Here is a 14039-nt window from a genome sequence, read left to right as displayed (position 1 = left end):
CCTGAGCTCCCATCCTTTTACAGTGCTTTGTAACCACCCTGCTTAAAGCCTATGAAGCCCTGGGACACAAGGAGGGAAGTGATGTGTCCAGTGATGAGCAGCAGCCTGTGAGCATGGGCAGTGAAGGGCCCTTAGAGTCCATCCCACTCCAGCACCGTACCAAACCCTTCCCTCAGTACTTCCCAGTCTCCCTGCAGCATCACCTGGCACTTCACATCACATCCCAAAAGCCATGGCCTGAGGATGCCGCAATGATAGGATCAGCCACTCAGCCCAGAGTCAGGATTGTTGGGAGCAGCTGTTCACTTCAGCCACCCAACGTGTGAGGGATCTGCCTTGCACAGAATGAGCACAAAACACATGGAGCTTGGGACACCCCCACTCAGCTGCCACAGCCTATTGCACCATCCCATCCCCTCCAGAAATAACTGCTTGCTTTGGGCTACAGGAGTACTGCTCAACCTGCTCAAGCACTATTTAATCTCACAACCCTCCCAGCTGTGAACCTCCACAAAACACAGCGAAACAGCTTCCATCCACACCTCTGCTTAATGCCAAGTGCTCCCAGAACACAGATTGAACGTGCAGGCAAACACCTGAGGCTGCTGCCACCACCGTGATCGCCGGCGTCACAGGAGCCACCGTCTCCTTAGGCTGTCACGCCAGCCCCGTGCCATCTTCAGTCTTATTCTTAGAAACCCTGAGCTCCCTGGAGCAGGATTTATTTGCTCTGCCCGAGCAGAACACTTGGAACAATGTGTGACTCCTCCATCAAAATAAAAGTAACAAAGCATTCGTTATAAATTTATTGTATGTATTGATTTACAGAGCTAAACTGAACATACGAACAGCACCAAGCCAGTGACATTTATTCTACAAACCCAAGTTGAATACAAAAAGATGACTGCAATGCCTGACTCTTCACTTCTGGATTTGGACGGGTAAAAAAAAGCTAAGCCAAACCCCACAAATTCATTTTAAAAAGGCTTAAGAACGTAGGCACCGGTGTTTGCAAGGATTCCATGGCAGCAGCGAGGAACTCGTTACAGCACTTCAGCAGAACCAAGACTGCCTTCGCTTTAGTCCCTATTTTATTAACAGTGGAAGACGCTGGTCGCTGTCTCAAAGACAAGTGGGAATCTCCTCTTCCATTCAAACACCTTCCCTTTGTGACCATAACAAAAATACGGGGGCAGAGTCAACTCCACGCAGATCATTTCCTATTTCATGGGAAAGACCTCCCCGTGCTTTGTTCCTGGAGAGATCCGCTCCCTCCACTCGCTTTGGTGGTACCCGAGGGGTCTCTGCAGCCCTGCAGCAGCAGCCTGTGGGGTGTGCAGGTGGGAAACGCACCGAAGCAGACCTCATACCCAGAGGTGAGCAGGGACTGGCACCAGGAACCCACCTTGTGTGTGGCACCAGCAGCCCGCAACGCTAGAGCAGGGCTTTGGCAGCCGTTCTAAGCCAACCCAGAGCCTGGGGAGGAAGCCGAGCACACTTCCAGGGCCAGAGATGAACATGGGCATTCAGAGAGTGCCCGTGTGCTGAGGAGAACCACATCCACGGTGACACAGGCTCAAATGAGAGCTGGCTTCCCTGCAGGTTTTGCCACCTTATGCCAGAAATTAAACTGGTCCCTGCTGTCTTGGCGAGCTCTTTTGCAGTTATTGGGAAGAGCAGATCAGCAGTATCTCTGCCTATAGCCTAAACTGCCACACACTGGTGCTATTTTCTTTGAAACAAACACTTTTGCTGGACATAAAAAACTTAAGTAAAGAAATTATTATAGATTACAAAATACGACGCCTGCAGCATGAACAGAGGATTGATCAGTGCTCCTTGTACCCACTGTGAGGCTGCAGGAACACTGACTCAGCAATCCCACCCCCATGCTGCACGCCTGGTACGTCTCTGCTCTGACACACAGCACACACATTGCAGCTGCCCAGGATAAACATGTACATTCAGCCCTAATAGCCTTTCTAAAGCTGCTCTTTAATAGCTCACTAAGCAGCCCCTTTGGCTGTAGCCACAAGAAAGCGCTTTTGGAAGCTTCCTATATCCTTTATTTTCCACCCAAATTCCCCCCACCCCTCCCAGAAATCATAAAGCACACAGACTGCAGACTTAAGAAGTGTAACAGGGTCACAAGCACTCTTCCAGCCCACCCAACCCAGCCCAAACCCCCAAGGCACGTCAGACTGCCCTCCCTCTAGGACTACCTTCACCTAATTTTGCCCCCTTTTCCCCATTTTTTAAAGGGTGAAGCCAACACATTTTCCTCACTAAGTGCTTTCCTCACTCTTTTGTACTGATAAAAACAAATCCTAACAAAATGCAGCTGAACTCCCACCCTAGTGTTTCCATGGGAAATGTTAACCTTCTTTAACACATTCCCTGATGGACATTGCCACCAGTTGGCCTTTGCAGAACTGAGGTCAAATTTGCAAGGCTTTGTCAGAGAGATCCCAAGTCCCTCGACATCAGATAGGCCTTTTTAATATTGTTTTCAAGTTGGTCTAGGTTTGCTTGCTCCTGGAAGCCAGACATCTGCTGGAAGGCTAACTTTGGTGCAATTCTAGCTTCTCATCTCAAGCCCATCTTCTCTCCAAGCCAACATTATTGCCCTGAATTTGTGTGTGTGAAGATTTTCAGAAAGAAGAGCAAACAGCTACGTGCAATCCCCCACCCCAGGAGATCAGGACCATGACCTGCTCTTTCCCACCACCAGAGAGGGGACTGTCCCCTTGCCGAGGTCCGTATCAACAGTTGCTCAACTCCTGCTCCTCTTCAGTGCTCTGAATCCGAGACGTAAGAAGGCTGAGTCCATCTCCACACCAGCATATCCTCTCCCGCTACCCTGTGTGACTCTGTCTGAATCCGTGACTCATTGGAAGCCAGGAAGTCCACAGCTCTCTCCCACACCCGCTTCATTTTTTTTCTGCAAGAAACAGCAAGAAAAGGAAAACAGATGAGAATCATCTCCCCATTGTGCTTTCCTGCTTACAGCAACTGTGCTTGCTCATCAAGCTACCGTTAGCTGCCTCCCCTTCCCTGTGCAGACAGTAAAGGGGATTAAACCAGAACTCTGGCGTAGCGGCAATTTCAGGCCAGGACATGAAAACACAGGTCCTGCCTGGGGGAGAAGATGAGCCCCTATCTCAGTACCAGCACTTGATGACTGCCCTGAATTTCAAGCTCAATTTGCGTTGTGAAGGGACTCTATTAGCAAACTGCCCTCACCCATTCTATGTGCAGAGATAGCTCAGTCCAGGGAGGACAAACTGAACTTCACCCCAGTTTTGAATCAATGTCTAGTAATTCTGGGTGTCACACACATACAGACCAGCTCAAACCAGCTGGAATTACCACTAGGAGGAAAAGGAGTTTTGTGGCTGATGGAGACTGAGGATGTTTAAGACTCTGCAGCACACACAGCGTGCTGTGTCATCAGAACAAAGTAGCTGCATTTAACTAAAACACAACACTCATGAAGAGATGGAGCAAGCGCCACATAAACCACTGAGAACCAGGCTGCACCTTCTGGCCCCTGGAGCAACTATCTCGACCACAAAGCACCAAAACCAGCCATCTCACTGTATCTCCCTTTCAAGCTGCCCAACTTGAACTGGTAACTTTCTAGGCAGCAACATACGCAACCACTTCAGGAGATCCTCCCAGTCCCCTATTCAATTCATGGGAAGGTTTGTTCTGAAAAGCACAGCACCTGTTGGGAGAATAAGGTACGGCTGAGAAAGAGGATAGCATCTTACATACATGAGATGAAGGGGAGAAAATCAGATGCTCCATGCCCAAGCAGAACAAAATCCAATTACTGTTTGATAGCACATTGACAGTACACCTGTGTGACTGCACAAAATATCAGCCCCAGGACTGTCACATTAATCTGCAGCAGGTTAAGACATAGCCTGAGTTATGTCAAAATCCCTTATAAACTGAAAAGCCAGACAGACTACTTGCAGCCCAGCTTCCCATCAATTGCCTGCGCATGGTCTGCTGCCCTGTAACTGCATTTTTCAGCTGAGCTGAATAACATCATGCTGACAGCCCTCCTTAATGAACAGAATTCAGCTCACCTGCTCTGAGGAGGGATGAGGCTGTCCCGAACATGGAAAATTCCAACATAGGGGTAACGCTCCAAATTCCTTTCCCATTCCTTATAGTGATCCTGGACAACAGCTGGAGGGCAAGAGGACAGGACAGTGAGAGACCTCAACATTGCACACAGGAAAAAGGGGCTATTTGCATTTACAGAGCTACTCGATTCTACCTATGATCTTCTTCACCATTTCATACATGGCTTGTTCCTCTTCCTCCATCTTCCGCCAGCGATACCGAAGGAAGAGCAGGATCCCCCAAAGAGTTATCAGACCTAGGAGAATAAAAAGAAATGGAATTCAGTTACTGACAGACATGTACTTGCTGGATGCTAGCAGGTTTATTTCTGACACTGCCTCTCCCCAGAGGCAGTTTTCGCTCCCTGCTACCCCAGCCTGCTTGGAGCTGAATCCAAGCAGTTCATTTTGTTCACCAGCACAGCGGCACCCTGCAAAACCCTGGGTGCTGACACCACCTGCAGCAGAAGAGCACATGTGGATGTGGAAGAGGTGGTCAGAAGGCCTCATCATGGAGGTCTTTTTGCCCCCATCAGAAATCTCAGCACAACCACAGGGCTTCAATTCTCTTAAGTCCCAGAGCTATCTCTTTGCAAGAGGCCTCCCCCACAATAACCACTTAGGAAGACTGTCAAGCTTCAGTGCTCCGAAGATAGCTGCTTGATAAGGAAATAAAGCCTGAGGCTCCAGTGCCAGCCTGAAATTCAGGAGATCTATATTGAAGGTTTAGCACTGACAAATGCCCCCGTTACAACATGAGCTAACTTTAGTACCTCAGTCTCTGCAATAAACATAACTATCCCCTTTCACCCCACCTTGTCTGGCTAGATTCTAAACTCTCCTAGTCAACACTCATCTCTCGTTATCACTGCGCTCAGTAAGACCTCTGTCACAGCTGGGGCATGATGGACTATTCCAATAAAACCTCTTACACTGAAATGCTACAAGTCACTATTAAAGAGGCCACAAGACTTTGCAGCTTAGTGTGAGTAAAGAAAGAAAAAACTCATTTTTTAGATAGGTTAGCAGCGTTATCTTGCAGGCCACAGTAATGGGTACTCGAGGAATACCCAGAGAGCTAATCAGCTTTCTGATTTAAAGTAAGCATTAAGCACTCACAGCACAAGAGCAGGTCTACAGGTCTCTCTCTGCTGCCAGAACAAAGGTTAATTAGAAATTAACTCATCAGCAGATTCACTTCACCTCTGTCTGTACCTTCATATAGCTGGGAGAATGTGTGCACGCAGGTTCATCTCTACAGCTAGCAAGGGGAGAAGCTGATTACCAACATCAATGACTTACACCAGAAGAACAGGAAGAGGTTCATGATAGCAGTGACCACTGCCCGACGGAAACGGCAGCCAAGGCCCATCTGAGGATGGGCTGATTCAAGACAGAACACTTCCTCCACTTTGGTCACTTGTTCTGAAAGGTCTTTGCCTTTCAACCTGATGAGAAGAGGCAGAAAATCTTCACTGAACAGAACAGACACTCTAACTGCAGTCTTTAATCGAGACAGGAAGAACAAACAGACTGCAGATGCAGTAATTCGTTCTGTACACCACACAGAAAATACACCAACATCCTTGCAGCTCCTCTTTCCAGAACATTTTGGGACTGGCTGCATAGCAAGGCATGGATATGGCTTTAGAAAAGGCAGCAGGGCTGGAACTCCCACTGGTAAACTGAAGTCTCCCTCTGCAGCCTCTCTGACAGCACCTCTCAGCGTGCACAAGATTAAACTTTAAATTGGATTCCCACCTCCCAGCACGAAGAAATGGAAATGTTTACTGAGTCACTCAGCAGCAATTGCAGAGAGAGCGGTTGAGGGAGGCTGTCAGTGTCCAGGGAGGTACACTGTTTTCCTCGGCACAGATGAGCATAAACAGTTTAGCTAAAAAGGTGACAACGCATCAAGTGCATCTGCACTGAGAACAGACACACCTTTGGATAGAATTCCTGGCAAAAGCCATAACATCCTCCTGCAAAATCCCTTCCACACACCTGCTGTGCTGCCCGAGATGCTTTAACTCGCTTCTTTATACACAGATCTACACTGATGCCGTTTCCCTCTTAGACACTCTTAGCCAACAGGCAGCAAGAAACCCAAGTGAGAGCCATCAGAGGAACTGGACTAAAGGGGATTTTATTTTTTAAGCTACTAATTCATTCTGTGTTTGCCATGAATAACCTATTAGTTGAAGGCGTTTTCTCAATTTACTACTGCACAGCTCACAAAGTGCTGTCTCTGGTTACTGGATTCTACAGTAGCTGGAGACACGCTGTTGTTTCCCACCCCCTTGTTTTATTTACAACCCAAATTCCATGAAAATACTTTAAATATGCAGCAGAAGAACCCAGTGAGAGCTCATTTTCAGTTCTGCCTCTCAGACTAGCACCTAGACAAATAATCTCACATAGCATTTGCTACAAGCAGGTTTTGAAGCGTGCTGAACTCCCTCTGATGCTGCGCAGACGGCCTGGAAGTGAATCCATGTGGAGAGCTAATTATGAAAACCAGAAAATGGGAGGATTTTGTACCACACAGCTCCTAACATGAGCACTGTTCCTCTGTAAAAATAGGAACTCGAAAACTCTGGATCCCAGCCCACCTGCAAATCCAAGCCTGTCACTAAGGAAACTACGTCCTGTCCTGGGAATCTGCCACACACCAATAATCAAAGCAGTAGACACTGTCTGATCCTTAGATCACTGCAGCTTTTCAGCTAACATCAAGCAGTGGGAATTCATACAGGTATACCCACCAACTCCAGCATTACTACTGTTACAATTCATTTAATCAGAGATACGTTTAGCAATGTTAAAAATGCAGACAAATGTTAGGCTTCAGAGTTAACACAGTCTGGAGGCAGCCCACACTTCCCAGAGGAAGATAATGATGTCTGCAGACTCTGGATAACAGCCCTCCATTAGGGAATGGCCCAAATGTTGTATTTCTTTACCTGAAAAAAATTGTATTTTTCTTGATTTCTCATGTACTGAAGAAGACTGCTAGCTGAGAAACTAAAGAGAAAAAAAACCCCACTGATGACTGACCAACAGCCTACGTAATCAGTCAGAGCATGACTGCTACTGCTGAACCCAGGACAGCAGTCATTTCAACATGTACTGTGTGTTCTGCCAGAAAGACAACTGACACTGAAGATACCATGCAACAATCCATTTTCCTCTCCTTCTCATCAGGACTTGCTCCAAAGCATTTCAAAGCATGGGTGATGTTACCTACTGATGAGAGTGCTTTGCTGTCTAATAAACCCTGTGGTCAAAGGATGCAGTTTCAGACAATACTGAAGCTCTGTCTCCAGTAACTGTGCTAAAGAAAAGTTTTCTTGAGGAAAGTGGCTCCACGGGCAAATTGAAGCAGCACGTTGATGTCCCAGGACCATGGGCAGGACACCAGGACTGCCACATCTAAACCCTGCAGGAAGCACAACACAACCTTTGATAGCCCCGACCTCAGAGGTACAGTTCATCTGGAAGACAGCATGTCCATGAATGCAATGTCCTGCAGTGCAAGCCTGGGCAACAGGCTCCCCAGGAGTGAGCTCAGTTGCCAGTTTTTGCTGCGGGGCTGTACTTTTCACTTGGAAGCTTGCCCAGCAATCCGTGACAAAGCCAGACCCAGACTGTCTTCTGAAATCTAACGAGGTATGGCAGCTTTTAGGGCACAACCAAAGAGGATGTCAAATTATCTCTCAGCCGATACCCAGAAACGTAATTTAGTGGGCTTCTACTTACCATATTCCTAAATCCTTGTTACTGTTTAGTATCCAGTGCAGGGCAGCTTCAAACTTCTGTGGGGAACTACCAGTTATGTTCTGGACAGAAGAACCCATAAAAAGATTAGTTCTCCATTCATTTAAAATACCAAGTGACATTACTTCATTACAGTAGTTTCATTCTATAGGGTCTGTCCCTGGGTTAATTCTTATCATAATTCTGCAAACTGAAGGAAGGAAAACCAAATCTGAAGGTCTGCCCGGACTAAAGTCTTCTGACTACAGTAGGTGATGCATGAAGCACTCTGTGAAATAACACTAGCCCAGACCGTTAAGACTAACCACTAAATACAACATAATCTTGCTGACAGTTTACCATGAAAGAAATGGAATACTAGATCAAAGCAGTCTGTCTTCTGACACTCTGGGGTATAGAAAAATCCTTCTTCTGCCCAGCCCTCAATCCAAGGAAAATTCTGGTTTCAGAAGACTGATGACTATGGTGAAACAACAAACCATTAAGTTAGATTTACAGGGGCTGAACCAGAGATGTAGGAGATTATTCAAAAGAACTGCTGAGAACAGGCCTGGCCAAAGGGGAAGCTAGAGATAGAGGAAAGAATCAGAACAGGATAAGGAAGTAAAACAGATGGTGAATCACTTCAGTATCTATTATTTATTGCCTTATAAGAGACAAAGCACTATGTTATAACAATAGCTGTTCACAGCCTACTCACCACCACATGATCCTTTGCTTCACTAACCCAAATGCATTTGCTTTTTAGATTCTCAGGGTTTCCACATTCAAAATTACCTGGTAAAAAAGTCAAAGAGAAATAATGTTATGAAAAAAAAGTCTTTCAACACTTCAGAAACACACTGAAGTGTCCGGGAACGCTATCCTTCAAAGTTGGCTACACCTCCAAGCAAAATGATTACAAGATAAGATTTATACTGTTGGCAGGTAAGATTATGACTCTTGATAAAATGCTCAGCCACTGCATATAGGTTGAATAAGGGCAATCAAACCTCGTGCTTCAATGTGTGAGCTCCTCCACACAGAATGAGGGGAAAAATACTGTTGGAGTACATAACCACCTCTCTGACCTAACACCCTACAGAAGGGCTCCTTCCATGAGGTATCAAAGACTGCAGTGTTGGAGTCAACGATCAGCATTCAAAATGCTTTTAAGGAGCCTAAATCACAGCTCTACTTTCCACCCAGGCAGAAGAATGCTGGTGAGGAACATCTAAATCTTGCTTCACAAAGCTGACCAAGCAAATATGCTGAGAGACTGTGTAAAACTGATGGAAATTCTGCAGTCTGGTCTGATCTGAAGAGATTTAGAAATTCTATGAAGCTTAAGTATCTAAAGACTTCAGCCTTGTTGAGGTCTGAAATCTAGTAAATGGAACTTAAGGACTTCTACTAATTAACACTACATATCTTGCTAAACAAGTTACTACTCACACACTGCATATCTAGCAGCCTTCTCCATCACAAAATACTAGTTATAGGCCAGATTTGCTCAAACATAGTAGAGACTGGAGGAACTGGTGTGCTCTGTCAGCTCCTCAGCCAAGACAGCCTGTTTTAGTCTGCACTGAGAATAAAAGAGTCACTCACATCATCAGCTGCTGTGTTTCAGCAGAGCTGAATCCCTTAAGTTGCTTTAGCTTTATTTGTAAGAACACATCAGCTTACACTTACTGGCTCTGAGTGCCTTGAAGACAATTTCATGATGCTGGTAGAAGAAAACCATAAACCGGAGTATTTCTACCCCACATTCCAAACATATCAAGTGCAAATAAGGACCACTCCACAAGAGCACACTAACACGAGGGCATTAGCTAAGCACGATTCAGAATACACACATCTTTCTCTATTTTTCTGTTACCTGACTTTCTCAGAGCTCTTCAGGTGGAACTGACAGTTCCAGAAACCCCACTCTTCAAACTGAGGTTTAAAATGTCCAGGCAGCTGGGAGAGGCAGTTTGCTGTATGCTCGCAAGCGTGCTAGAATGCCAATTGGAACTTACCAGCTTGAACGGATAAGTAGTTGTACAACTCGTGCAGCACGTTCATTACTACATCCTTCTGTTTAGCTTGACAGAACTGAAAGTCAGAAACAGGTAACAAACATGAACAGGCTGGCAGCAACAGGACAATGGTCAGACAAAACTAAAAATACCAGAACAACACACCAGCAGTGTGTTTGGCTCAGTCATGCACCACTAGCTCAAACTAAACACACCTGCAGCAAAGATTCACAGTTCATGAGTCAAATCAAGCGAGCGCATCCCCAGCCCAGGCTGTACCACCAGACAGCTGCCCGATCACTCATGGATTCTCTGCCTCCAAAACATCCCATAAACATAACTCTGAATCCAATGCAAAATTTTCTCTCTCCGAATAATACATTAGGATAAAAAAAAACGGGGCTCTACAAACCCTTCATGATGGAGTTCAGGGAATTAGTTGGATTAAATCTTGTATTGCTAAGGCTGACCACAGCTTTATTGCAAACCAATACCGCTTCTGTTACAATATTAAAGAAATTGATTCATGTAATTGGGAATTTAAATTTTTATCTTTCAGGGTCTCAGACACAGCCCTAATTTAATCTGCCCCATTAATTGCAACTCATCGAGCCACAGTTTTTCTGTAAACCAACAGAACTAATCATTCTGCTGTGCTACTGGTATGAGTGGAAGTTACCTACAGTAATTACTCTTGTGTGAGAATCCCCAAGCCACAGTACTTGAAGATAAATAAATAGATGCTTACATCATCTGTTCTTTTGTCACAATCCACAGGCAAGAGATTAACTACGAGAGAGAAGGGGAGGGTGAGTTAGTTGGCTGCAAAACAAGAGCTTTGATCAAGAAAGTAATTATCTTTTTATAAGAAGGCTCTACTTTAAAGCCTGATTCTGCTGTTCTGACTCTCACCCTACAGTACCTTGCTATGCAAATAGCACATTCAAAGCACAGCTTTGGTAGGCAGCAAAACAAATAAAACGGGTGCAAGTGATGAATTCCGTGCAGCTGGAAATTAAAAACTGGGCTCTGAATGTTTTAACAGCTCCTGTTCAAGACATTTCATGTTCCTTTACTATCCCACACCTTCACGCTGATCTTCTACCATCTAGTAATGCCACTCGCTGCATGCCACGGTCACCTGAAATATCACGGTGATAACAGGGATTTAAATCAAGCCTCCTCAAGGCAAAAGCAGAGGGCTTATTTTAGCTGGAGCTGTTAGCTCTGCAGCTATGGCCTCTGGTTTAAACAGCTCCCTCCTGCCCCAACAACTCGGCCACTGGTCCACCATGCAGCACTTTCTGGCAATCTGAACCACTCGAGAACTTCAGAATTTGCTGCTGTGCAGCAAGATTCCTTGCTTCAAAATATCATTGGTGTCAAAATACCCAGCAAAGGTGGAAAGGCTGCATTAGAAATACAGTGACATTGGAGAGTTTTTATTCTCACTTGGAGAAAGCAGGAGAGCTTTCCCAACCCATACCCATGCAAAGCACACAAACACCTACAGCAGGCTGAGTTTAAGGACTTGCACCTTCCTAACTGCACCCAAACTCCTTCTTTCAGTTCAAAGCCATGGAATGGCACCACTTCCATTCCAATACTGTTCCAGCTGGGGAATTCTGCTTTAAAAACTGGGAGACAGGGAAGCCCCTTTTCATTTCAAAGCTCTGCCACCCCCGAAGTGCTGAAGAATCAATTCCACCACTGTAGTGCCAGGATAAAGGCCACGAAAGGCTGTGCTGTGATGAAGCCAACATTAAAAACACACAACGGGCAATTACACAGACATTATGTTACACAATAGACAACCATAAAACACATCCTTGGCCAAGCAGAAATGTCACTCTCCATAAAACCCATGGTTTTGAAGGACCAAAGGCCAAATTCATTTGGAAAAAAGCACACACTTGACTTACTTTCCATAACTAACAACGTTTCCCACGGGCAAAGGGAGATGGAAATGGGGACAAGAGCAGAGCTGTCAGGTTATGGCAATGAGAATGATAAATGCGATGGTGATGGAAGTCATAAAAAGCAAGGAAAAAAGAAAGGTGAAGAATGAAGTTCAAACCCAGGATGCAACCAGTGCACGTACAGTTCTCCTCTCTCTTGTCAAGCCAGCCTGACCCCATCATCTTCACCACGAGGATGCCCACAAAAATGAGCAGCAGCACGACGCTGGCGAAGCAAAGGAACTGGGAGAGGTAGTACTCGAGGCCTTTGCCCTTTCCCTCTGTCTGCTGCCTCGGGGCTGACCGCAACAAGCGAGTCCGGGGGGTTACTCCTTGTCCTGCTCCCGACCTGTCCCACCAGCTCCCCGAGGCCAGCCCCGCATCGGTGGTAGCCCTCCATGGGAGCCGCCGCATCAACCCCCCTCCCCAGCTGCCTGCCTCCTTCTCCACTCCAGAAGCCAAGTCCTCTTTCCCTCTCCCAACCCGGTGACTCAAGCTTCCCGACGAGGTGCCCCAATGGGTGCTGGGGGTCACCTCGCTTTCCCTTCTCCACCAGCTATTAGAGAGCCCCTTCCTTTCCCCTGCCGTCTCCCACTGAGCTCGGGAGCTCTGGCCCCCAATTCCTCCTCCCAGCGTGCTCCAATGGCTCCTGGATTTCAGGCCCTCATCGCTGGAAAGGGGCTTGGAGCCGAGCCCCCCGCTCCTGCCTGTGAAGGAGCCCCAGGAGGACGTGGAGCTCAGCCCCCCAACCCCATCCAGGGATGACCCTGACCCAGCCCTGATGCCGAGCCCCCCACTTCTCTCTGCGGATGGGCTCCACTGGGATGTGGAATCCAGCTCCCGAAACCTATCCAGGGATGGCCTCAACCCACTGCTGAGCCCCCCACTTCTCTCTGTGGACGTGCCCCACTGTGCTGAGGAGCCTGAGCCCCGAAACCCATCCAGGGACGGCTCTGACCCAGCACTGAGCTCCTCACTCCTCTCCGTAAGCGTACTCCAATGGGACGTGGAGCCTGAGCTCCGAAACCCATCCAGGGACGTGCCCAGCCCGGTGCCGAGCCCCCTGCTTCTCTCTGCAGCCGCGTCCCACTGGGACGTGGGGCTCAGGCCCCCGCTTCTCTCTATGGACGCGTCCCACTGTGAGGAGGAGCTCAGCCCCCCGAGCCCGCCCAGGGACAGCCCCAGCCCGGCCCCGGCAGCCCCGCTTCTCTCCACAGACGCCCCCCACTGCGCCGAGGGGCTCAGCCCCCCAAAGCCATCCCGGGACGGGCCGCCCTCAGCCCTGGAGCCGAATCCTCCGCCGCGGCCCGGCGGAGACCCCCGGGAGTCCCCCCAGGCCACCCCGCCGCCCTCCCCAGACGTCCCCCAGCGGGACGCTGGCAGCCGCCCCCCTTCCTCCTCCTCCTCCTCTTCCTCCTCCTCCTCCTCACTGTCGCGGGCGGCCCCGGTGGAGCTGAGGTTGAAGCCGGAGCGCTGCCGCGAGGGCGAGGCCTGCTGCGGCCTGGCGGGGGTGCGGGCCGGGCTGTGCGGAGCTCCGCGGCCCCTGCGCCGGGCCGCCGCCACCTCAGCCCGCAGGCAGCCCAGCTTCTTCAAGTAGACCTTGCGGGTGGTGGCGGTGATGGGCCCCGGCCGGTAACCGAGCGCCACCAGCTCCTTCCGGAGCTCCGCGTCTGTCAGCTCCGCCATGGCTGACACCAGGCCGCACCGGAAGCGCTCTGCGAGCGGGGAAGCGCGGCCGCCATCTTGGGAGGGGCCCGGCGCACCCGCGCCGGCGGCCATTTGGGGAAGGGCAGACGCGGGGCTCCCGCGGCCGCCATGTTGAGGAGGAAGGAGGTGGGAGGGGGGGGACGGGACTGAGCGCCATATTGAGAAGGTGGAGGGAAAGCGCCGCCATCTTGTGAGGGCAGGGTCGCTGGTTCCGCCATGTTGGGGAGGTCGCGGCGTCCTCGCCGAGCCGGGCTGGCGTCCGGCGGGAGCTGTTCACCTCACAGGCAGGAGGAAGATGGCGAAAGCGGAGGGCAAAAGTAGTCTGTGGCACTGTGTCGCTGCCCCACCACCCTGCGACCCTGCTCACGAGCAAGCAGGGAGGTTGTGCGCCTCTCGCCTCACTTCGAGCTACGCCGGTGTATTGACACCATTAGGGGCATTGATGAGGAGAAAGAAGT

General features: G+C 48.8%; 1 protein-coding gene and 1 long non-coding RNA gene across 3 annotated transcripts in view; one reads left to right on the top strand and one right to left on the bottom strand.

The window, feature by feature from the left end:
• Positions 1-791: 791 nt before the first annotated feature.
• Positions 792-14039, bottom strand: part of LEMD2 (LEM domain nuclear envelope protein 2) — a 186098-nt gene continuing 172850 nt past the window's right edge. Inside the window, exons 2-10 of one of the 2 annotated variants that reach the window (XM_062605511.1) lie at positions 12018-13562; positions 10665-10705; positions 9917-9992; positions 8614-8690; positions 7896-7975; positions 5439-5584; positions 4292-4393; positions 4098-4200; positions 792-2941 (exon numbers count right to left, since the gene is read on the bottom strand). In XM_062605511.1, the coding sequence (XP_062461495.1) occupies positions 2791-2941; positions 4098-4200; positions 4292-4393; positions 5439-5584; positions 7896-7975; positions 8614-8690; positions 9917-9992; positions 10665-10705; positions 12018-13560 (2319 nt within the window). In that variant the 5' untranslated portion in view covers positions 13561-13562 and the 3' untranslated portion in view covers positions 792-2790. The remainder of the gene's footprint in view (positions 2942-4097; positions 4201-4291; positions 4394-5438; positions 5585-7895; positions 7976-8613; positions 8691-9916; positions 9993-10664; positions 10706-12017; positions 13563-14039) is intronic. The other variant, XM_062605512.1, reaches the window with a different exon arrangement.
• LOC134157051 (uncharacterized) lies at positions 5524-9305 on the top strand. Its single transcript, XR_009962173.1, has 2 exons — positions 5524-7204; positions 7243-9305. It is a non-coding gene; the product is annotated as an uncharacterized LOC134157051 (long non-coding RNA).

Source organism: Pezoporus occidentalis, unplaced genomic scaffold (genome assembly GCF_034315485.1).
Source record: "Pezoporus occidentalis ecotype Australia unplaced genomic scaffold, CSIRO_AGI_Poc_V1 ctg92, whole genome shotgun sequence".
NCBI lineage: Eukaryota > Metazoa > Chordata > Aves > Psittaciformes > Psittacidae > Pezoporus > Pezoporus occidentalis.
Note: the sequence above shows the minus strand (reverse complement) of the source record. Positions and strands in the feature narration are given on the sequence as shown.